The following is a 25,151-nucleotide window of genomic DNA, read 5'->3' as shown; positions in this document are numbered from 1 at the left end:
TTTTAGTTTTTAGTATCAACTCAAGAAAATAAGCAGATTAAATACTAACCATCAAGTTGTCAGTCAACATTACACCTCGAGTTTCAGTCTGAAATGACCTCAGTCATGATACTTTTGGTTTCTGTTGAAGAACGTCCATGGAAATGTTGATCCTCCAAACAGAGCAAGGCAACTGTGCAAACAAAATCCACCTCACTGCAGAAGCTGCTTGTCAGTTATTAAAGCTGAATAGAAGTCATAAAAAGTACTCTGATGATTATGACGATCAGCCATCCTGGAGCTTATATATCCCTATCCTGCACCTCAGCACTGGAATTGCTCAAGACACTGACTTGCCATTCAGATTTTCCCAGATGCCAATCCACTAGATGTGCCAGAACAAGCCCACCCAGAAATCTGCAATGCTTCAAGAGTTATGAGCTGGTTTGCCAGTTAGTGGGGATTTTGACCAAAACTGGACAGGTGGTTTGAATATTTTGGCTGATTGGTGTATATAACAATATTATCTGCATACCCTTCTTTTGACACATCCATCCATCCATGGTAATTTTTATTGTAATAAAAAGTTAAAATAGAATAATGCTTTAATAGGAAAACTGCTGCTGCTTACTTGTTTATTTCATCAACAAACACATCTCCACATTCCTGATTCAGCTACCTAGAACTTCTCTCGGGTCTTTGTAAAACAGCATGAGCGATGAGTGAGCAGGGCGGGTGGACAGGATGTGTGTGTAAATGTGTGCATAAACTGCTTGTGTGTGTAAGAGAGAATGAGACAGGCAGAGAAAGAGCTGAGAGAAAGGGAGGCGCTGCATTACCCGGCATACAGCAGCAGGAGCAGGCTGGGCTTAGGGATCTATTGTTCCCTGTTTTATTACCGCAAGAGCTCATTCGCACTCATTAAGTAGCCAGGGGAATAAGAGAAACACAGAGGGAGAGGAGAGCGTGAGGAAACCTCACCCTTGCTTGCTCAGGATTACTTCTTGGATGCGGTGGCGTGGACAAAGCAGAAAATTCACTTGAGTCCCGCTCTCTACCTTGTGGCCAGGCTCACATTTTCCTCTCGATTGCATTTGGAACAGCAGTATTTGCCGTGCAGTGGCCATGGGGATGGCCGGCAGAGGTATAAGGATCCAAGAGGTCTTGAAAGGAGCCCCACTCCTCTCTCTCTGGACGTTAGTGCTGCTGTTTTTATCCATGTGGGAACTGGATGCACAAACTGCAGTGGAAACTAGACCCATGTACATCTGGCGAACAGGTACAGTCCATCCTCTCTGCTCCTTCAGTCCTGGTCCCTGAGACACTGAGTGACTGGATGGATGTTCTAACCTTGCACTCTTGATGAAATATTCATATGCAAATGTTTGTGTACGTAACACAATACATAAGGGAAAATGAAAAGGGTGAACATGCTTTTTTTGTTTCTTTCACTTTTTGTGATTGGATCAATATATCTTATAAATTAATATTTTTTTCAAACCAAAAGTTTATTTTCTCATGGTCTTTTTGTGGTTAATGCACTGGAGCCATCTTGCTACACTAGAGTTTGATAACATATTTGCTGCAGTCCCTGAAGTGAATGGGTCTTTTGCCCCCGTTTGGGGGGTGGAGATGTGCATTGTGCTCCTGTCTTTTTGGCAGAGCCTCCCCCAGACAGAGACAGCTGGAACACTTTGATTGCCTTATGCTACTATTGGACTCATTTATCACGTTTTGAGATGTGTGCAATTGATAAGAAATTGTGTGTGTACCAAAGCTGCATATGTTACTATGTTTCTGAGTGGGGAAAATAGAAGCTAGCTGCAAAGGAAGCGACACAAATACAAATAGTAATTGACTACTGATGCAGGTGTTTTTGGTATCTGCTGATGACTTGTGAGTACAGCAGCTTTACAGTCTAAACACAATACAAGGATCCTCACTGCTGCTGTTTAGGGTGTTGCCTCTCACCATCCAAGGTTCATTCACTCTGTGAGAGCAGCACATGGTCAGAAGGACACAAGGGAGAAAGAGGGGAGGAGGATAGAGGAGGAGTGATGAAAGCAGGAATTGGGGGTGGAACCGTGTTGACCCATTGAGACAAATGTGCCCTTTAGGGGCAGCTGGAGATGAATGTTCTCTTTCTCTACTGTCTAATCTCTCTTTCTCTGGATCAATGTCCTGGTTTCACTGGGATTCTGCAACCGCTGTACCACCAGGGACTGATCAATGAGCATAACCCTGGCAATAAAGCTCATCCTGCATGAGATCAATTATGGCTTTTGATGAAGTCTAAAATATGATCTGCAATCATTTGTTTATAAAGAATAGCATGTGCAGCATAGTAATCATCCTTGGGGTTTTAAAGTCCAAGTGAAATAAAAATATTTCCAAAAGAATCTTAAAAAAACATTTTCTACAATGTTTGCATCTCCTAATTGGTTAAGATTTTGGAACCAGTCTGATGCCCAGATGTGTATTCGGGACACCAGGCAAAACATTCACAATAAATGATTCTTTTTTTCTTTATACCAGCATCTGTGTAACATCTATTGCTGTAAAGTTTCTTTTCATTTTTATGTAGAAAATGATGGTAGCAGGTTGATGGTATATGCACTTTCACCTGTTTTTGCTTTTGTTTGGTTAGCTTCCTCCTTAGTAGAAGTGAAACACCAGTATTGCTTAATGGTTTTTCTTTTAGAGCTGGTTTTATTTCACACTTGGACTACTTTCATTTAACGATTACCCTCATTTTACTTTCTGATTAGTTGGATTTATACATCAAAATCATCGTCTCTTTAATGGAAACCCTTCCTTTATTGCTCCTGAACTGCTCAGGTAATTTTGTTCTCAGACTGGCCTCTATTTATATTAATGTAGAATACTCATTTTGTTGTGTACATTATCAGTGGTTTAACACAATATAGGATGTAAAATAATTTTAATCAGGTCTGACTTCACAAGATAACACTAGACTAGACTGTGTGACTGTGTGCACTTAAAAAAAATCTTTCCTTAAAACCGAGACTTTGTTTGTATTATCTGGCAGTAAATGCACTCTAAAGAAATTCATTTCCTTTTTCTCCCAATCTTCTGCCAGCGGTTTACTCCAGTATAAAAACACAATAAGATAACACACAAACAGGTCACACTCACTATACGTTCTCATCAAAGATCATTTATTTATTCCTTCCATAGCTGCTGTTTACAAGCTTCATTGTTCACACCATGTGCAAAGGAATGGAAATCCTTTTGTATTATGTGCTGTACCTCCCACTGTGTTAAAGCAGCGGATGAGATTAAGGGCAGAGAAACCAGAGCAGATTGGCCAGACAAAGTTAACCTAGATACGGTATAGACATGTTTGTGTGGCGTCTCTCTTCTTGGCCTAAGTGTGTCTGTGCTTGGCACTTGGGTGCAGCTCTTGTCACCCTGACAGAACAATGGCAGCAGTGTAGAAAAAAAACAGTCAATGTTTTTGTGCATGCTGGGGTGTTACTGTCTAATCGGGTTTCTGTATGATAATAATAAATTCTCACTTCATCATTTTATTATTTTTTCATTTATTCCATGTTGTCAGATTAGGAGGTATCAAAACTGTCCATGCAGGGATGCTGGAAGCGTTCATGAGTACTCTTGGCATTGCTGATTCTTTCCCACATGCTCAACACAATACACAAAGCCACCGGCTGAGATCTCAGGAAAAGAGTTATTTTGAGTGTCAAATTGTGTATGAACAAATGTCCTGGTCACTTATAGGGAAAGGAATCGATTCCACTTGTGCCACAATCAGCTGATTTCAATGTGTGCCAGAGGAGGAGGATATTGTTACAGTCTATAGCATGGATATCAATATTATTTTACAATGGATGGGTACTATTTTATATTATTTCATATTACTTTATATTGCTTTCTCCTGGGAGTAATTAAGTAACACACACGTCTAATGCATGATTTTTTTTTTTTTACAAGCTAACATTCATTAGCACAGTCTGTTTTTGACAGACTTCACCTAACCATGCAGTCTGCCTTAAGTCTGAACTGAAAAATGAAGAGGTGCAGCCCACTATTTTTGTCCATGGTGCAGATGGGTGGCTGAAATTTGCGACAGTACTAATGTGAAAGACATGGGTTCTCCGGTGACTGCAGCAATATGTTCAGAAGTGAACATGGAAATATTAATAAAGAATCTGTTAAATCATTCCCTGCAGGCCATTTTTAACCAGACCAAAAATGGACCATGAAACCAACAGATGAGTCATGAGCCTCCACATTACACCCATATGTATGGAATTTGGTGACAATGTGTAATTTGGCACAGTGTGATGTCTTTTGGCAGATGACTAGATTTGTGTCTGAGCGGGTCTGCAGTACAGAAGCCACAAACAGAAGGTTTGGGATCAGCTGGTCTTCCTCTTTAAATGTTATCTCCCTGTTTCCTCTCCAGTCAGTCACACAGCTAAAGACTTTCATTCATGACCACTTAGTGTCATCTTTTGTAATTTTGAACAAGAAAAACATCTGACACTATTTTTGAAGTTATTACATGGCACAGATAACTTCAAAACAAATTTCAGATATTCAGTTTCTTTTCTTTTTGGGGGGCAATTATATAACTATATCGCTAAACCTTTCTGTTACCTTTGGAAAAGAATAAGAAACCTACAACAACAAATTTAAGTTCGGCCTTTCACATAGTTAAGTCTTATAAATAAAGACAAACATAGAGGTCTGTATACAGCATCTATGTTTAATAGTTTTGATAAATTTTCAGACACTGCAGCAGCTCCTGGCAGTCCTGAAAACCGGTTACTGGTGCTTTATATGTCCAAACTGCACTTACTCATCTGTTTAAAGCAACCTTTGAGCCATAAACACAACTGCCAGTGTAAGTGATGCAGTTGGGTGCTGCTTGGTCCACCGTGGAACAACAAAGGTGACCAGGCCCAGACTAAGGCTCGAGCTCCGGTGGGGGACGCGCGAGCCGACAACCTCGGGAGAGGTTTCTGTAGAGCTGTACAAATCAGAGCAATGAAGGATGGAATTTGATGGGGCAGGTCATCTTGTCCAGACTCAGTCAGCTTCAGAAAGAAGCAATGAATGAAGGTTATTTAATGCTGTATAGATCACACACAGAGAGAATAACACTGTGTTGTGGCATTGTTCGCATGCAGCATGCAGCTCTGTTCAGGCTCTCTGCTGCAGATGCTCATCTCTATGTGGCACACAAAAGAGAGAAGAGGCTTCACCTCCAGTCACATGGCTTGCTTATTGTTCTGCTTCACCCCCACAAAATCAATCCCCCAACCTCAGCCCTCACCCTCTCTCAAGGTGACCTTTAACCTACAAGCTGAGAGGGGTCTTGAAAGTATAAACATTAAAAATGAGGCAGGAGTTGAAGCTGAAGCTGCTTCGCTGGATCAAGTGTTTCTCTAGGTCAAGTGCTTCATTCAGCTATTTACACTGGCCAGTTTCATTAAGCAGTTAAAAGATGACATAATTAATCATAACTAAGGATGATGTAATAAAAATATTTTGAATGTCAGGGTACCAGTACTGGCATCATCATCATTAATATTATTTTTTAAAACTATCCCGTTTAAAGATTTCAGTTTCGTGAGGAAATATAGCCTACTTTGTTATATACAGTCTCTGTATTGGTCTTCCAGCTCAGTCTGATTTCAGTGTGGATGCTCAGGTATATATACTCCTCCACCAACATTGTATCCCAGTACAGACTGGTGTGTAGCTGTCCTGTTCCTTCAGATGTTGATCTCAATCTGTCTGATCTTCACCGTCACATCCTGAAGCAGACAGTTTCTCACAGAACACACCACGAAATAATCCAGGAGCACTTTATCCTCTTTCTCCTACCTGTCACTTATGCATCCAATAATTGGACATAGTTTACAGTAGTTTGAAAAACAGTTTGCCTTCTTGGTTTCCTAGTGTTTTGCATATTTGTCACACATGTTTCAGATCATCAAAAATTTTTTAATGTTAGACAAAGATAACCAGAGTAAATACAAAATGAGTTTTTAAATTGATTAAGGGAGAAATGCAATCCAAACCTACCTGGTCCTGTGTGGAAAAGTCATTGCCCTTCTTGTTAAATCATGAATTAACTGTGATTAGCCACAGTTTTCAAAAAACTGACTTCAGTTTCACTAATCACACTTAGGCCTGATCACTGGAAGGCTTGTTAAATCAGGAAATCACTTAAATAGAACCTGTCTGACAAACGGGAGCAGATCTCAAAAAGCAACACCTCATGCCACAATCTACAGAAACACCTGAAAACAAAGTCTTTGGAAAGGGTTACAAAGCCATCCTAAGGCTTTGGGACTGCAGCGAACCACAGTGAGAGCCATAATTTTGGTAGGTTGGTCACTCCTAGGAAGCTTCACCACAGTTCCACGAGCACATCGCAGACTCAGGTGGTCACAAAATAACCTAGAACAACATTAAAGAAGGAGAAAACTACTGCAGATCAAAAAGAACACAAAGGCTTGTCTCAAATTTCCAAAAACATCTTGACTTGACTTTCGGGAAAATAGTCTGTAGACTAAAGCTGAACTTTTTGCAAAGCTTGAGACCTATTACTTCTGACATAAAACTAACACAGCATTTTAGAAAAGGAACATCATACCAACGGTACATAACGGTGATGTGACGGTCTGGGGCTATTTTGCTGTCACAGGACCTTAGAGGACTTGCTGTGGTAAACGGAACCATGAATTCTGAAGGATGTCGGTCTATCACTAAGTGACCTCAAGCTGAAGCACACTTGGGTTTTTGGATGATGATCCAAAACACAGCAGTCTACCTCTGAATGGCTTAAGAAATCAAACTGAAGACTGGAGTGGCCTAGTCTGAATCTGACTGGCATGCTGTGGCATCACCTTGAAAAGGTGGTTCATGCTCAAAAACCCTCCAGTGTGTCTAAATTATAGCAATTCTGCAAAGAAGAGTGGGCCCAGTGTTAGGTTTTCCCCCTTAATAATAAACACTTTCATTTAGAAACTGCATGTTGTGTTTTCTCATGTTATCGTTGTTTAATATTAACATTTGTTTGTTGATGTGAATCATTTAAGTGTGACAAACATTCAAGAAAAAAGGAAATCAGGAACAGGACCACACAACACAACTTTGTAGTTTATGCCTTTGTGCAGTGCTGAAAAGAAACCTGAGGTCGTTCCTGTTTTCCTCTTTCATTAACAAATAGGGAAATGTTCCAGCTTTAAAGGCCTTTTTCTTAAAGTCAGAGACATTTTTCCAGGAAAGACAAAGGGTTTCTAAATATGGAAACATTTCCTCTCCAGCTAATGTGTTATCTGCTTTAAGACGTTTTTGTGAGTTATACCAGGAAGTCAACTTTTGATTTGTTGCTTTCGCTTTCAGAGGAGCTACAGTAGCCATAGTCATACAGGTCAAGTTATGATAATACACTCTGTGCGAGTAGATGACTGAACAAAAACGTAGTGGATTCACGCGAGCTTAGTTACAGCACTTTTGAAAAGACTTTTGGATTTATAGATTTACTGCAATAGTTTTTCCCAAGGCTGTGTATTCCATGATTGTAATCTGACCTGGAGGATTTTCAGGAAATATTATTAATTGTCAAGTTTTTGTTTTATGTCCGTACAAGACCAAAGCTGTAATTAAAATACTGAGATGGCTTTACATTTCAACAAAAGCAGAAAACAGTCTGCTCATTGCTCAGATGTATCTGGGGTGAGAGCAGCTAAAGTAAATACAGGACGAAGGTCATTTATGTTCATTTCACAGCCAGTTGCTAGCCCGTGTAGACCTTTGCACATCTATAGTACCTTGCTGCATTGAGAATATAAAGCAGATGTTGTGGAAGGACATTTTTAGCTCAAACTTGTAATGTACACCTGGTAGTTGGTGGGATCACAGTCGGATCATATTCACATCATAAACAAACCACTGGAGTTCATTTTGAACCGTACCTCGACCATGTCCTCCAAAGGGTCTCGGGGTCACACCCCAGTGCGTTTACCCTGTTCGTACCTGCAACAAGGAGGAAAATGACCCAGAGTTCAATTTAAACAGACTAAAAACTGCAGATGTGAGAACATCCTTAAAAATCACCCACTATATCAACTTAATCTCAAGTGAACTCAGAGTCAGATAAATAGTCTGTATTTTTCAGTGACAATGTAGACGTAAAGAAGAAGGTTTTCACATCAGTTCTAACATTCTTTATAAGTTTGGTTGTTTAATAGAATAGAGCCTTTCTGTCACTCCTCCTTGGTCTCTGACTAAGCTTATAATCAGGGGTGTGTTAGGTGAACTTAGTTCTGGTGCAATAGGCATAGGCTGCTGTACATTACACTTATGAAAAATGGTTTAACTCAAGACAAACTTGAGTTAACAGTAACATGAATGCCATCTCTCCCAATATGATCAGTTTGTTCCCAGAAAATTTGCCAATTATTTATAAACAGTGTTGAATGCAATGTAGTACTATAATTACAATACACTTACAGTTTTGTTGATACTTGCATAACAAAGGTTGTTCCGTTATCTGCACGCTGGGTGAATTGAAAAGGAACAAAACACATAAACATGCTTTCTCAAGTGTGCTACAATCAGCTGATTTCATTGATGTGCTGGAGGAGAAAAATGGTGGCGTAGTCCACAGCTTTTCAGGAGAGGAGATATGAACATTACTTTCACTGAATACAAGAAACCAGCCAACTGCCACCAGGACACAAACATTCATCTCTACAGAGAGTATGCTAACACAAAGCTACCCACAAACCCAGAGTGTTGTTAAAACTGAGTGTATAAAGACCCCAGCAGCCACAGTTTTGTCTTGAACATGTAGCAAACTCAGTGAAAAGCAGTCAGGTTTGTAGCGTTGCATCCTCCATTTGTGCAGTGCTGTGAAAAGTGATTTATTAGGCTTTTGCATATTTGCCACACTTACATGTTTCAGATCATCAAACAAATTTCAGTATTTGAAGTTTTTAAATGTTGATTTCATTTACTGAGGGAGAAAAACCTATCCAAACCTGCCTGGCCCTATTTAAAAATTATAATTGCCTTCTAAACTTAATAACTGACTTCTTTCAGCAACAACTACAGTCAACTGTCTCCAATAACTGGCAGTGATTCTTTCACATCACTGTGTAGCAATTTTATCCAACTCTTCTTTGCAGAATTGCATCTACATGTTTCTATTTTGGGGCGATCGTGGCTCAAGAGTTGGGAGTTCGCCTTGTAATCGGAAGGTTACCGGTTCGAGCCCCGGCTCGGACAGTCTCGGTCGTTGTGTCCTTGGGCAAGACACTTCACCCGTTGCCTACTGGTGGTGGTCAGAGGGCCCGGTGGCGTCAGAGGGCCCGGTGGCGCCAGTGTCCGGCAGCCTCGCCTCTGTCAGTGCGCCCCAGGGTGGCTGTGGCTACTATGTAGCTTGCCATCACCAGTGTATGAATGTGTGTGTGAATGGGTGAATGACTGGATATGTAAAGCGCTTTGGGGTCCTTAGGGACCATAAAAGCGCTATATAAATACAGGCCATTTACCATTTTACCATTTATTTTATATGTTAACGTTTCTGGGCTTGCTTTCAACCTTGCTTTGTGTTGCAAAAATAACAAGTAATCTGTAATACATACCCAACACTGTTTATGAAGCTCAGGACGAAGGAATGATGCCATGCAACTGTGTATGTTATCACAGCTCAGGGGACCAAAAAAAAAAAACTTGTGTGTTACCAAGTTGGGATAATCCATTAGAAATCTGAATGGGCTGGTGATTTACCACATGCTTGTTTGTCAGGCTATGCTTCCTCCCTACAGTCACCAAGTGTGGCGTCCCAGCTTCTTGAAAAAACCTCTACCTGGTTAGTGGCAGCTGAACACTGCAAAAACTCAAAATCGTGTACCAATCTTGCAATCTTGAACCAAGTATATTTGTCTTATTTGTCAAAATAATCTCATCACACTTAAAATAAGACACAATCAGCTACAGAGTAACATTTCAGTAAGCTATAGGAGCTTGTTTTTAGACAGATAATTTTTAATTGTTCCATTGGCAGATTTTTTCACTTAATACAAGATAGTTTTGGTTGGAATAAAAAAATCTGCCAATGGAACAAGAGAGTGAGTGTCTCTAGCTTTTAGTGTTTCTAAAAAAATAAAATAACAAGATGTCACTTGGTGGTCTCTGCTTGTGTTTGTATCTTAGGAACTCATTTAGTGGGTATGCCTGGGTCCCAGTGACATCACCAAGACGCTGAGCATGAGAGTCACTTGTAAAAAAGATATTGGCATCATCCACAAATCATATGAATCTCAGTATGTCTGAGACTCTACATATGGTGTTTATCAGAGGTGTGGACTCGAGTCACATGACTTGGACTCGAGTCAGACTCGAGTCATTAATTTTATGACTTTAGACTTGACTTGAAAAAAGGTTGTAAGACTTGTGACTTGACTTGGACTTTTACACCAGTGACTTGGGACTTGAATTGGACTTGAACCTGTTTACTTGAAAAGACTTGATATTTTACCCAAATCTAAAATTTAACATACATATTATATAAAAAGTGCGGACCATTAATTCACTTTATTCATTCATTCATTCTTACCACACTCCGTATGTATGTGAGCGTGGGCTGTAGCACAGCCAATCAAATTAACCAGATTTGAAAAAAACAAGAACAAAAACGCTCGAGCCAAAAATGCTTCCAAGAGTAATTTCTTTCGGGTACATAAACTACGAAGCAGTCAACAAAAAACGAAATGCAATATGCAAAACATGCAAGAAGAGAATCACAGACGGAGATGGAACAACTTCCAACTTTGTCCGACATTTGAAGTTGCATAAAGAACGGTAGGTGGTGCTTTTTTTTTTGCTACGATGAGACAGCTGACTTAGCTGACTTCATCTTATTAGCAAATGTTCTCCGGGCTACGTTGATGATACTGTTTGGCTTTAACAGGTATGATATGTTTGTCATGCTATTTTAAATCCGGTCCTGCAAGCGCATCCAAGAATAACATGCAACTTGTTAGCTCAGAATTGTCGGTGAATGGTGAGCAGGGTCCGTTTCAGAAAGTGGGTTCTGTAGCTGTACTCAGTCTCTCTCCGTCTCCTCCCCATCATTAACCCCGTAGATTTAACCCAGTTTAGACTGACAAATATTTATTTTACCATCACATCACAATTCAAAATCACTGTGTTTAATTTGCAATTAGTGTATGGTCATGTTTAACTTTTGCATGTCTGAGCCAGGGAAAAAAATTTTTTTGGTTAGAAAATCTGGCCCACCTTAGTGTGTAATTGAGTAGTCCTGCTATACATGGCCTTTTTCTTCTGTCATTTATGTCAATACATCAAATAAAATACTTTGATCTTATATTATTAGCTGTTGTTTATTTGCAAAGGTTATTCTCAACAGGGATGCTAGACAAAAACGGCGTTTTCTACAGACAGCCTAGCATACGCGCTCCACTTGCGAGTGAAAAAAGAAAAAGAAAAAACACCCCTTCCCTATTGGTGTTAGAGTTTACCATGTCAGCCAATCAAAAAAATGATAAGGCAACATGAGACATTTGGTTGTTTAGGGAGAAGGGGAAGTTTTTAGGAGTGACACCCGCGACGGAAAGCGGGCGAGCGAAAGAAAGAGAGAGAGAGAGTTTTCATATGTGAGACATTAGTGACGTTTAGCGTGTTTGGAGGCTATAGTTAGTTTGTTGTGTAGTTATTGTTTTGTATTGTGTGTCAGTTATACTGCTGAATTTCATATTTGATCTAAAAAAGCTGTCAAAGGCAGATTCCAGTGTAAACGCTGTCTCCACATAGAAAACTGGACTGTTGCACCTCCAGTTGTCAGACCTGCAGGGTTTAGGCCTGTGCTGTTCTCCTCTGTCTTATACTGAACACAAACTACATTTTTTGGACTGGCACAAATAATTTGTGTGCCTTCTTATTTGATGCAGCACACCTGATTGTTCTGTAAATAGATTTAAATGGTTATATAAAAAACGCCTGAGGCCTTGGCTGCATTTTTAGGTAAATAGTACCATATAACTTTGTTGTTTGCAAAACTTGTGCATAATTTTTAGAAATGTACAATTTCTATTTGCATTTCAAGTTATGAAAATGATTCGTTAAACATGTAAAAAAATATAACTTTTTTCTACTTGGATTCTGAATTTTTTGTCTGAATTTAGATCAACTGTGCTAATATAGTATACCAAAATGAAAAAAATAACTCAAATTTCAGATATTTGAGGTTGTGCTGTAAATAATGATACCAAACAAGGCAAGAAAAACATATTTTAAAAGTGAAATATAGAAGTAAAATCAAAAGTAGTCAAGAACGGCCAATTATACCCGGGACCCCAGAGGGTTAAAAAAAAGACTTGAAAGGACTTGAAATTCAAAGTTTCGGACTTGGGACTTGACTTGAAAGTTGTCTGTCTTGACTTGCGACTTGACTCTGACTTGCTTGACTTTACTTGAGACTTGACTTGTGACTTGAGGATAAAGACTTGGGACTTACTTGAGACTTGCAAAACAATGACTTGGTCCCACCTCTGGTGTTTATATATCATTTGAATAACTTTGGACGTAGCACGGTCGGTGCTAGGTCCAAGCAGGAAGCTCAGAAAGCTTTTAGATCTTGTGTCAGCTGAGTGTCATTTGAAGGTGAATACTAATAGAGGTGGGCCTTTAGAAGATGCCAGGTGATGAAAAGCTCTTTACACTTCTTAGGCCAATCTGCTGGCATGCTCCCATTGCTTACCAGAAGGTAACAGGTTTAGCTGAGAGCAGGAACACATCGCTAATCTCTAGGATGTGCAAGTTTGCCTTCAGTGCTTTGTGTCAGAGAAGCTCTATAAGACGGGCAGTTTTGTGTATTTGAATTCAAACCATTACCTCTTCCCAACCCAATATTGCAATTTTGTTTGCTAAAACAAAAATATCTAACTAGTATTTATATGCAAGTATTTGTTTCAGTACTTCAATGTTTTTTCTGGCAATGCTGTTTGTAAAAAGGAACTGATTTTTGGCTTCAGCAGGTCCTATATGTCTACTGCAGTGAATCCATCCATTCTTTGTTTAAAGAAAGATTTGACCACGACCACTGATTTGATTTAGGGAATGTTCACAGTCACCAGAAGAAGCCACCTGTACTGGAAAGCCTAACAAGTCTTATATGGCTCAACATTTTCAACATTTTCAACTACATTTTCATTTAGAATTGATGGTTAAAAAAGCATCAGAATTATAAGAGCATCCTTTAAATAATTTTGCTGACTTTATGACCCACACAAATGATTTAGATTTTAATGTTGCTTATTGTGAATTTGATGAACCCCGTGGTCTCATCATCCATTCTTTCTAAAGACACCCTTGATAAAATCACTTAGTTGCCCCTTACACTGTAATCTCATTTATCAGTCAAACTCATATGTATATTTTGTCCTCTTTTCTGTCTGTTAAAGAAGAAAATCATATGAAAAATGTAAAAATAACAACAAACAAAAACAAAAAACAAAAAAGCAGTGAAGCGTGTGCCTGGGTCAGTTCTTTCTCCATTTGTCTTCCAGTTCTCCTTCTTGAAGTATTGTCTGTGAGTTGTGGGTGCTTCCACCTTTCTCCAATTATTGTGTTTTTTCTAAATCAATAATATATCTTTCTTATCTATGACTCCTTCCTTATGATAGCAGAGATACAGGATTTTACCTTTTCCAGGAATTGTATCCCCAAATATCTGTTTCATCAGTTCACTAATTGTTCCTCAGAACACGTTTAGTCTTTGTTACTTCCAGAATACGTGTGTGGCCAACATTATGGAGCCCACACTCTCTCCAGCATTTCTGTGTTTCCTTATCTATTTGCTTTTAAATCTTGGCGTGATCATATATCGGACCACGTTTTTCCAGGTAAACTCCTGGATTCTCCGACTGGTGGTTGTATGACATGCTATGCACATATTTTATCCCAGTTTTATTCTCTAATTCAGGGTTGTCCAAACTATGGCTCGCGAACCAACTGCAGCCCACCAAACATTTTTAATTGGCCCGTTCTAAAAATATAACAGACTATGGTTCACACACAACATTTGTGCTTAACTGTATTGCACTTCTTAGCTTCAGCATTAGGTGGAGTCACTGTCAAGCAAGCAATGAAAGAAAAAACTGGCTCAGGGTCACCAGAAATGGCAGCACGAAAGAAATGCAAGATCGCAAGTGAGTGCAGAAAATTTTAGAGTAGGTGGAAAAATGAATATTTTTTCATGGAAACCAAGGGAAAGTGTTTGTTTGATTTGCCATTCTGCAAATCACAGCCTGCTAACCCAGCAAAATATTTTTTTTCCCAAAGAGCAGCTAGTACCAAAGCCGTATGTGTGCATGAAAGCATTCTGGGCAAAGCTGCGTCTCTTCAAGTCACATCTGTGCACCTTCAGTGGCGCGCATGTCTCCATGCTGACCAAAATCAAATGGTCATTTCTGAATGTCAAGCTCTTTGTCGTCCTGTAGGGATCCACCTGAATTTCCTTCCTGTAGTCGTCTCTTGACTGTATAGGATATGTACAGGAATCATAACTTTCCCTTAATATCTTTATTTTTGCATTGAATCCAAATTTTTTCAATGTTATGTTTTTGAAATTGACAATTTACCCAATCAAATGCCTTTTAAACATCAATGCTCACTACTGCTCAGGTTTTCTGTTTGGCACAGTTCTCCAAATGTTACCATGAGCTTGGTGGCCTTTTATATAGTCCGTCTGGTCTTCATCTTTTTCTGATATCAATCTGTTCATTTTTTTCCGAAATGATTGACGTATATATTTTATAGTCTATATTTAACATGGAGATGGCACAAACTACAAGCCAGTCTTCCTTATTCTTTTTTGGTTTCGGTATTACTGTGATTATCACTTCTGACCATGATGGTGGCATCTTATCTTTTTGAGTCCAGTTGAAAGTGGCGTGAAGTACTGATATTAATTCTTTGTTAAATATTTTGTACTATTCTTTGGGTTACTCCTCACTACCAATTGGTTTTTTATTTTTTTTTATATTGTTTATTTTTTCCTCTGTAATTTCTGATGTATTTCATCTTAAAAAGTTCCACTGATGGTAGAGCCAGTTGCTCTAAAAAGCCATTCATTGTATTATCTTTCTCAGCTGGTGGTGGTGTATAGAGGTGGTTATAGTAATGATGAAATGTCTTTTTTCAGTTTATTTGAGTGTGGGTCTTTAATTTTGTGTACTGTGTTTCTCTCCTGCTTTTTCTTTATTCATCTTGGTAGACATTTTGTTTATTCTTGGCCCATTTCATAGGAACGCCTCTTTAAAAATAGATGCTTCTTTTCCACCTCTTCAAGTAGAACATAATTTTTTTTCTTTTCAGTTTCTTTAATCTGGCTGTGGTCTGTCTGATCGTTACTGTTTTTAATTTTTCTGTCTAATTCCTGTAAGGTTTCTAAATTTTATTTATTTGTTTAATATCTTGGTTTTTTGTTTCTTTGTTTTTTGGGAGTCATTGTTTTTAGTTTTCCATGATTAACTGCACATTATCACTAATTGTGAAACAATTGTGCCTGCTGGAATCAACTCGCTGAAACGAGCTGAAAATTGTAAAAGTATTACATGTAAATCTTTTAAGCCCCAAGATGTTTTACAAGTATTATATGTACACAAATTACAGTTACTACTCTTAGTTAAGAGTGATGTGAAGACTTAAATAACTTCTTAGCATCTTTAGAGTAAAAACTGAAAAGAAACTTTACAAATCTTAAAATGAGGTTCTTGCTTATCACAACTGTGCAAAAAGTAAGAACCTAAAGCTTTTTTAAATGAAGAACAATATAAATGATTAAACAAAGACACTTGTACACATGTTTGCACATTAACAAAGCACACACCACTTATTCTCAGAACATGTTGACTCATACATGGTGATCCCCAACGTTACGGTCACAAAACCTTGAAGCTCTTAAAAGGTTCTGGTTCTAAGATGTGTCACTGCCACAGTTCCTTAAAGCAGCTGTTATTCCATCCTTATAATTGTCATGCTGTCACATTCCAGCATTGTGTCAGGTTATTTGTTCTTGAACTAGGGAGAGCATTGTGTCTGCAGGTCTGCAAGGAACTCCCAGCCTATTGACGTGACTGCATTCTGTGTGTGTTTATGTGTCTGGATAACAGCTAGTATATTTATTCCACAAAATAATATGGTCTGCATGCTGCGCTGTCCTATGTCCCTAGCAGTTCCTGAGGTCATGTGATCAGGGCTTTCTTGTTTTTCAGCATACAAGGCTGAGAAAAAAATCATCGATAGTAAGTAGGTGGAGCACTTGTCAGCCTGTGACACTTACCCACATAGCAAAATTGTTATGGTCCGGATCTGGCCCACACAATGTGCTTACACATGGCCCACATACCACAAAGAATGATGGCCCTTTGGTGGCCCAGGTCTGCTTTGCCAGAGGTGGCCCACACATGGGCCAGCACAAGGCCAGTTGCAGGCACACTGCTGGCCCTGTGCTGGCCCAGAACAGTTTCAGCTCTGGCCTCAGATATCAGCCTAATGTGTACCTTAATCAAGCCATGTAATAACAACATGTGCCAGAACATAATAGTGCAAAAATAACACGACAAAACTCTTCTCAGACAGTGAATGGACTGATTCTAGTATAGCATTTTTCTACTCTCCCAGATTACTCAAAGTGCTCTATACAACATGCCACATTCACACACTTTGTGCTTCCTAACTACATTCATACACATTCACACTCTTGACATGCAGACTGGAGGAGCCAGGGATCAAACCACTAACCTTCTGATCAGTAGGTGACCCGCTCTACCTCCTGAGCTACAGCCACCCAGTGGTAAACATGAGTAAACCCTCACTAGGTTTTGGATGAAGTGTACACTCACAAACCTGTCAACCCTGCATTTGAAACATTGGCTACCATAGCAGTATAATATTGCAACGTGGCATTTGGATCTTCTAACTAAAATAGGAAAATAGGAACATAAATAGTGCCATCATTGCCAGACCTGACCCACATCTGGTTGACATACACCCTGCCATGACACCAGTCAGTCAGAAGTGCCGGCTTGATACCAGGTCCGGGCCAGACCTGTTTTCTATGAGCCTGGGCCACATAAACCAAACCATAATCGAGCCAGATGTGGCATGCCATCACATAAACAGTGCCATCTATGCCAGGCCTTGGCCATATCTGGATGACATACGTCTTATCGTGCCAGAAGTCAGCCAGCAGTGCAGGCTTGATACCAGATCCAGGCCAGACCTGCTTGCTATGTGGGATGGAGCTTGCACCTAACAGTTAATTTCATTGGTCACGCTGGTATTATTCCTGTGGGTGTGAAGTGCTACCAACATGGACTAAGATGGACCTTCATTCTCATATTTCTAGCCTCACAACAGCATACAGGGAGTGTAGAATTATTAGGCAAATGAGTATTTTGTCCACATCATCCTCTTCATGCATGTTGTCTTACTCCAAGCTGTATAGGCTCGAAAGCCTACTACCAATTAAGCATATTAGGTGATGTGCATCTCTGTAATGAGAAGGGGTGTGGTCTAATGACATCAACACCCTATATCAGGTGTGCATAATTATTAGGCAACTTCCTTTCCTTTGGCAAAATGGGTCAAAAGAAGGACTTGACAGGCTCAGAAAAGTCAAAAATAGTGAGATATCTTGCAGAGGGATGCAGCAGTCTTAAAATTGCAAAGCTTCTGAAGCGTGATCATCGAACAATCAAGCGTTTCATTCAAAATAGTCAACAGGGTCGCAAGAAGCGTGTGGAAAAACCAAGGCGCAAAATAACTGCCCATGAACTGAGAAAAGTCAAGCGTGCAGCTGCCAAGATGCCACTTGCCACCAGTTTGGCCATATTTCAGAGCTGCAACATCACTGGAGTGCCCAAAAGCACAAGGTGTGCAATACTCAGAGACATGGCCAAGGTAAGAAAGGCTGAAAGACGACCACCACTGAACAAGACACACAAGCTGAAACGTCAAGACTGGGCCAAGAAATATCTCAAGACTGATTTTTCTAAGGTTTTATGGACTGATGAAATGAGAGTGAGTCTTGATGGGCCAGATGGATGGGCCCGTGGCTGGATTGGTAAAGGGCAGAGAGCTCCAGTCCGACTCAGACGCCAGCAAGGTGGAGGTGGAGTACTGGTTTGGGCTGGTATCATCAAAGATGAGCTTGTGGGGCCTTTTCGGGTTGAGGATGGAGTCAAGCTCAACTCCCAGTCCTACTGCCAGTTTCTGGAAGACACCTTCTTCAAGCAGTGGTACAGGAAGAAGTCTGCATCCTTCAAGAAAAACATGATTTTCATGCAGGACAATGCTCCATCACACGCGTCCAAGTACTCCACAGCGTGGCTGGCAAGAAAGGGTATAAAAGAAGAAAAACTAATGACATGGCCTCCTTGTTCACCTGATCTGAACCCCATTGAGAACCTGTGGTCCATCATCAAATGTGAGATTTACAAGGAGGGAAAACAGTACACCTCTCTGAACAGTGTCTGGGAGGCTGTGGTTGCTGCTGCACGCAATGTTGATGGTGAACAGATCAAAACACTGACAGAATCCATGGATGGCAGGCTTTTGAGTGTCCTTGCAAAGAAAGGTGGCTATATTGGTCGCTGATTTGTTTTTGTTTTGTTTTTGAATGTCAGAAATGTATATTTGTGAATGTGGAGATGTTATATTGGTTTCACTGGTAAAAATAAATCATTGAAATGGGTATATATTTGTTTTTTGTTAAGTTGCCTAATAATTATGCACAGTAATAGTCACCTGCACACACAGATATCCCCCTAAAATAGCTAAAACTAAAAACAAACTAAAAACTACTTCCAAAAACATTCAGCTTTGATATTAATGAGTTTTTTGGGTTCATTGAGAACATGGTTGTTGTTCAATAATAAAATTATTCCTCAAAAATACAACTTGCCTAATAATTCTGCACTCCCTGTAGGTTATTACTGAAAGATTTTAAGATGGATTTTAAAGGTCAGTAGCTACAGGGGGCACACAAGAGACTGAAACTGGCAACACATAAGTTGACAAATTCTACTGAACACAAATGTGTGAAGGCACAAAGTAACACCAAAGGTTTTATTAAAAATTCCATCAGATTTACTGTGATTCCAGTTAAATCTTTGGGAAGCCGTTCTGATTCCCTACAACCAAACTGTTTTACGGGATCTTAATGAAGACTTAACTTTAACTGGCCCTGCTGTGCTTTGTTCTAAAAGAACAACCCTGAGCTACCCTTTATCACTGTCCTTTTACAATAAATGTTTAGGAAAGAGTCTAATCTTAATATAGTATTAAGCATTATAGCATTATTAAGAGTTATACAGCATGTGGTGTCCACACGGGAGCTTTTTTTTTTAACTGGTTGTAAAGTTGTATTTTTTGAAATTGCTGTTTCGCTACGTTTAGGCACCAAAGCACTAAAATAATGTTAACTGTGTAAATTAGACCCCATATTAGAAAAGGTTATTTTTGAGTCTAGCCAGAGGATAATTGAAAAAAAAAACCTGCCTAATGCAGGGATGAAAGATTCTTGGTTATGATCCAAGATCATGTGGATCATGTCTGTGTGAGTGTGTGTGTGTGTGTGTGTGTGTGATTAGTGTCAGTAAATTTGTGTGTGTCTGTGATCATGAGATCTGGTTAAGATCTTTGTAAATATTCGTAAATAGTTTTGTAAATTAGACAGCTCTTATTCTTTCACTGTATGCATTGAACAGTGCAGCAGCCTTGTAGGAGTGATAAGGTTAGAAAACTTTGTTTTGTTTGACGTGTATTTTGTGCAGGGCAGATTAGGGACCTTTAGAGATCTTTTGTGTGTTATTTTGGCATAGCCCAGAGTTTTTTGGCTCTTTCTTGGGTTGAGGTGGAGTGGGGAGTTTCTTGTTACGCCGAGGTTACATCCAGGCCTGGGGGTTTCATACCTTGCCATGAACTGTACAAACCCAACCCCCTTTTTGTTGCTACACAGTGGGCACACTTCTTTCTGCATTTCCATTCATAATGTGCATCATGTGCTGCAGAATAGTTCAATATATAGACACGTTTTAGAGAATCATGCTGCTGAGAGAGCAGAAAGTTTTACATTGTGAACTCATCATGATTATTAAAACCTAACAGCCATTCGACCTTGTTGCTACTTGCGATGAGCTATTAGACAGCACCCAAACAACAAATAGGGAGGTGGCTAAAGAAATTTGTATGAGCTGCTTTAATCCTTTGTTCAGACAGAGTGTTTCTCCCAGAGGTCCAGTACAATGGAAAACAAACAGCAGCAGCTCTGAAGATGTCCTTACAGGACATTCACTGAATAACAGCTGGTGTTAATGGTAACTATAGGATGTTCACGGTCAAACAGAATAGAACCACACTGATGCAGTTATTATTGCACAGATATTACCCACAGTTGTTCCTGATCTGGTTCCTTTTGTTTTACTTTTACTCATTACTTCACAAATTCCCTAAATGTCAGACATGGATACAATGTGAAAAATTGAAAACATCAATGTTGTTGCCATGTTTGCTCAGTCTCTTTCTTATTGAAGAATTATGAACGTTGACCTTAACTGAGGCAAGTGAAGCCGGCAGTTTGTTAAATGTTGTTCGGGGTACTCTTGTGATCAGTCATTGATGAGTAAAATGAAAAATTCTGGTAGGCCAGCTAATGCGTGGAAGGCAAACCATTATTCATGTTTTTCTCCATTTGTAAAAAACGGCTCTCAGTATGTTAGCTGGAGTCCTGAATTTTAGAAATGATGATTGAGTTCCTTTAGATCACAGCATATGTTGCCTTTTGAGATATTTTAGCCTGTTTCACTTTTTTCTGACATGTTGTTGAATCAAGAGGACTGGCAGTCATCAGGCCTGGGTGTGGCTATAGAAATGAAACTCAACGTTCCAGAAAATCACAGTTAATCACAGTTAATTCATGATTTAACAAGGGGGGCAATTACCTTTTCACATAGGGCCAGGTAGGTTTGGATAGCTTTTTAAAACTTTTTCACTTTCAATCAATGAAATAGTCACATTTTGCAAATTTGCAAATAAGACTAAGAAATCAGGAAGGAGAAAATACCTTTTCACAGCACTACAGTACCTCATATAGATATAAACACACTGATCAGTGTGTTTATATCTATATGAGGTATACTATGTAGCTTTGCAACATAATATGTTGCAAAGCTACCCCTTCTCTAAGTGAATACTGCTGCATAACAGTTTTATGTTAAATCAAAGTTTTAGACAATGGGAAATACTGAACCAAATAAATTTGACTTTGAGTTTTTTGTGCTAAGCTGAAGGTAGTTTTTCAAAGTATCATGTCTGAAGCTCTACATCCTCATGTTTTAAAAAATAAAAGACACATCCCGACACATCTGAACGTTCCTTTAGAGGCTGTATCAGTAAGGCTGATTCTCCACAGCAGAAATTGGCAGACCTGCTTCACATGGCGCACCTCCCATTTGTTAAGAATAAAAAAGGATAAATGTAAAAAGCGGTGACAGTCCATAAACCTTAAAATTTCACACACAGGCTGTTAAATGATGAGATAAGAGATGGAAATAAAAACAACCCAGTAAATTACGTGCTTAAGTTGTTAAGCTACATTCACGTTCAGTCTGTCGCATCATAAGCAGCATTTGTCCATCCTACATATCCTATGCATATTGTGTTTTCCTCTGTCCTGCTCAGAATGTCCCATGCTTCCACCCCCAAACTCCATCGGGAGCACTTATGGGCATTGTGGGTAATTTCAAGCCGCCGGTATAATTAAATTCAGTGCTGACAATTGAGATGGGGTTGTGGTGATGAAATAAATGTGCAGTCTCAGGGTACTAACCACAGGGAGAGCCTACTGTGTGACTACAGAACGCTGGGTTTCCTCCAGCCAAGTTAATATCCAAGCTACTCAGGCATGAAAAGCAATATTAGCCAATTAACTATTGTTCTTTATTACTGCTTCCACAATGGGGTAGTTGGATGAAATAAATGGCTTATCAAAGGCTGAGCTATGGAGCAAGTTGTTGTAGTATTTTTTAAATACTGGTGTTCACAAAAAAATAAATAAATAAAATAATTAAAAATGTGGTTCTGAGGCAGTCTTTGTGGTTATTTAACACTATTTATTTTAAACTTTAATCCTCCCTGAAGTCTCTACTTATTGATCCGCTACATGAATGATTTCTGTTCTGGACTGTCTGCTGAAGTCCATCGAGCAGGTTGGGGAGAAGAGGATGTTGTCTAAGCTAACATCCAACATCCATCCGTCTTCCTTTTATATTTTATTTTCCCTTACTGTAAGAGCTCTGTAACACCGAAATTTCTCATTCATGGGATAATAAAGATTTATTCTATTCTATTCTATTGTATTCTATTCTATTTTATATTCTATCCATCGAAAAATAAAAGCTGCACTTCAGCTTTAAAATAAAGTGCTTATGTTATGTAAAACACAAGCAAATCAAGAAATGTGTTTAACTATTTGATACAGAAAAAAAATCATAAATTATTTCTTTTGTGATAAATTCATTCACATATGAGCATCTTTTTTAACAGACCAAATTGTTTCCCTATTTAATGTATTTAAATAAAGCTATAGATAAAACAGTGTTGCATTATATGCTCAGCCTGCTCTCTGGTTGTGCCTTTGACATGGAAAATGTACATGGTCTTTGCTAATGTTTGGATATGTGTTTATCACCCATCTAAACATTGTAAATGCTAGGTTTTCATCCAGATCATTGTAAGGGGATGATATGAGATGATGCATCATTCATGTTCATCATGTGTTGAGGAGTCTTTGGAAATTGGCCTATCCTGTCGTGGATGTGTTGCATGTGTTACAGAAAAGAACATTTATTCAATCATGTAAATTCAGCGGTCCCCAACAATGTTGGTCAAGTTACTTGAAAAAAGTAATTATTTATTAATTACTGATTACTTCTCCAAGAATGTAATCCTGTTCCTTTACTGATTACTTATTTTCAAAAGTAATGAGTTACTTTATTACTTAGTTAGTTACTTTTTAAAAACATGATACAGAACCTGAATACGTAATAAAGCTACAGACCTTTCAGCTCAATTCTATTTTTTCTGCATAATCCATCATATAAAATTGATTCAAATGAAAAAGTCTCTTTTTAAAACTTGTTTGATTAGTTTTAATCTTTTAACTTTATGCACATTGCATCAAGCAAAAATTAAATTGTATGTAACAATTATATACAAGTTTTCTTGCAAGTGTACAGCAGACGCTAATGTTTTTGTCACTTTTTACTGACTAAAACCTAAAGTAATGTAAGTACATCTACTATGGGCAGAAATCTGTGCCATCAGAATCTGAATTTGAATAAGTTAAATTTGAATTTGAATTGCTCAGATTGAATCTGAATTGTAACTTGAATAAATGCTTTTGAAAACTGAATTTGAATTAGTCTAATTTGAAATTGAATTTATGGTTTGAAAATGAATTGATTTGCTTTGAAACTGCATTTTATCCTTTAAAAATTTAGCTCTCGAATAATTTCAGATTCACTTCTCACCATTCAGTTTCAGTTCTACAATTCAGTTTTTTGGAACTTACATCCAGTTCCGGTTCAAGAGTAAACGAGCGCAGATTAATAGAACTGCGTTTTACTAGCGGACCGAAAGTGTTACTGACGGGAGCGTCAGCGTCTTGAGCTGAATTAAGACTTCAGAAGTCATTCAAAGCAAATGAATTCATTTTCAATATATAAAATTCAATTTCAATTTAGTGATGATCATTTTCAAACCATAAATTCAATTTCAAATTAGACACCCCACTTTTCAGTTATTTATTTGTAAAAAATGTTTGGAATCATGTATGATTTTCGTTCCACTTCTCACGTGTGCACCACTTTGTGTTGGTCTTTCACGTGGAATTCCAATAACATTGATTCATGTTTGTGGCTGTAATGTGACAAAATGTGGGAAAGTTCAAGGGGGCCGAATACTTTTGCAAGCCACTGTATATGTGTTCAGTCTGAGTCACACACAGGCCTCAAAATAAGAAGATTTTATGACTTGCACTGCAGTTTCTACTATGGAGACAATGCTGTAAATGTTTTAATTGGGTTTCCTCGTGCTGTTTAGACAAAACAGTTCAGTTATACAGCTGGAGCAAGTTATAGAATCATTTCCTCTTTAGTAAGATGGGAGGTTCACGTATGGTAACATTGTAAATAAATAAATAAAAGGGTAGCGAAACAGAGAGCAACACATTCTTGGTGTGACTTGACTTAGCCTGATTTTAGTGACATGACTATTTCTCCAAATATTTATTTATCTTGTAAACTGTACAGATACTGATCACTGGTGATGACACTGCAGTGTGCTTATCTGGGAGTAGCATGATTGGTATGGATTAAGATGAGCACTTTTCCATCCTTGGCTCTTTACACCAGTTCTGTGGGAGTCCCTGGGTGAGGTAGCTATACATATTTCCAACATGTTACCTAGAACTATTATTGGCTAATGTACATATGTGTATATACGACTGTGTGTGTGTGTGTGTATTTGCACTTAGTGAACTAAACTGATTTAAATATAAAGGAATACATACTGTCAATAACTACCCAGCTACACAAGGTTCAAAATAAATTCAATAAAAAGAACATTATGTGCTTGGTACTCTCCAAACAACATGTATGGGTATCAGGGTTTTAATAGTTTTGCAATTTTCATTAGTTTTTATTTTTATTTCGTTTTGACTTCAGATTTTCAATTTTATATTAGTTTTAATTAGTTTTTACCAATTGTTTGCTAGTTTAGTTTAGTTTTTATTTTTTGGAAAATCCTTAGTTTCAGTTTAGTTTTGATTAGTTTCAGTTATAGTTTTAGTTGTGTTTGCAATAAAGTGTAACAAAATCCCAGTTTCATCATATCAGTCATTCTCTTCTGCTTATCCTTGGGTATGTTGCTATTCCAGCTACCATACCCTACACCCTGGACAGGTCGCCTGTCTGTCGCAGGGCTAACACGCAGAGACAGACGACTCACGTTCCCACCTATGGGTTCTTTAAATAAATAAATAAAGGCAGATGAACAACCATTGATACCAGGCAACTATAAAA

General features: G+C 38.6%; 1 protein-coding gene across 2 annotated transcripts in view; it reads left to right on the top strand.

The window, feature by feature from the left end:
- The first annotated feature begins 759 nt into the window (after positions 1-759).
- Positions 760-25,151, top strand: part of thsd7aa (thrombospondin, type I, domain containing 7Aa) — a 272,763-nt gene continuing 248,371 nt past the window's right edge. The window contains exon 1 of one of the 2 annotated variants that reach the window (XR_003215883.1): positions 760-1,258. Coding sequence is in view for 1 of the 2 variants with exons in the window: in XM_019350980.2 (XP_019206525.1) it covers positions 1,105-1,258 (154 nt within the window). In the remaining variant the exon portion in view is untranslated. The remainder of the gene's footprint in view (positions 1,259-25,151) is intronic. The other variant, XM_019350980.2, reaches the window with a different exon arrangement.

This window comes from Oreochromis niloticus, linkage group LG22 (assembly GCF_001858045.2).
Source record: "Oreochromis niloticus isolate F11D_XX linkage group LG22, O_niloticus_UMD_NMBU, whole genome shotgun sequence".
In the NCBI taxonomy this organism is placed as follows: Eukaryota; Metazoa; Chordata; class Actinopteri; order Cichliformes; family Cichlidae; genus Oreochromis; species Oreochromis niloticus.
The sequence above is the reverse complement of the archived record's forward strand: the minus strand, read 5'-3'. Positions and strand labels throughout refer to the sequence as shown.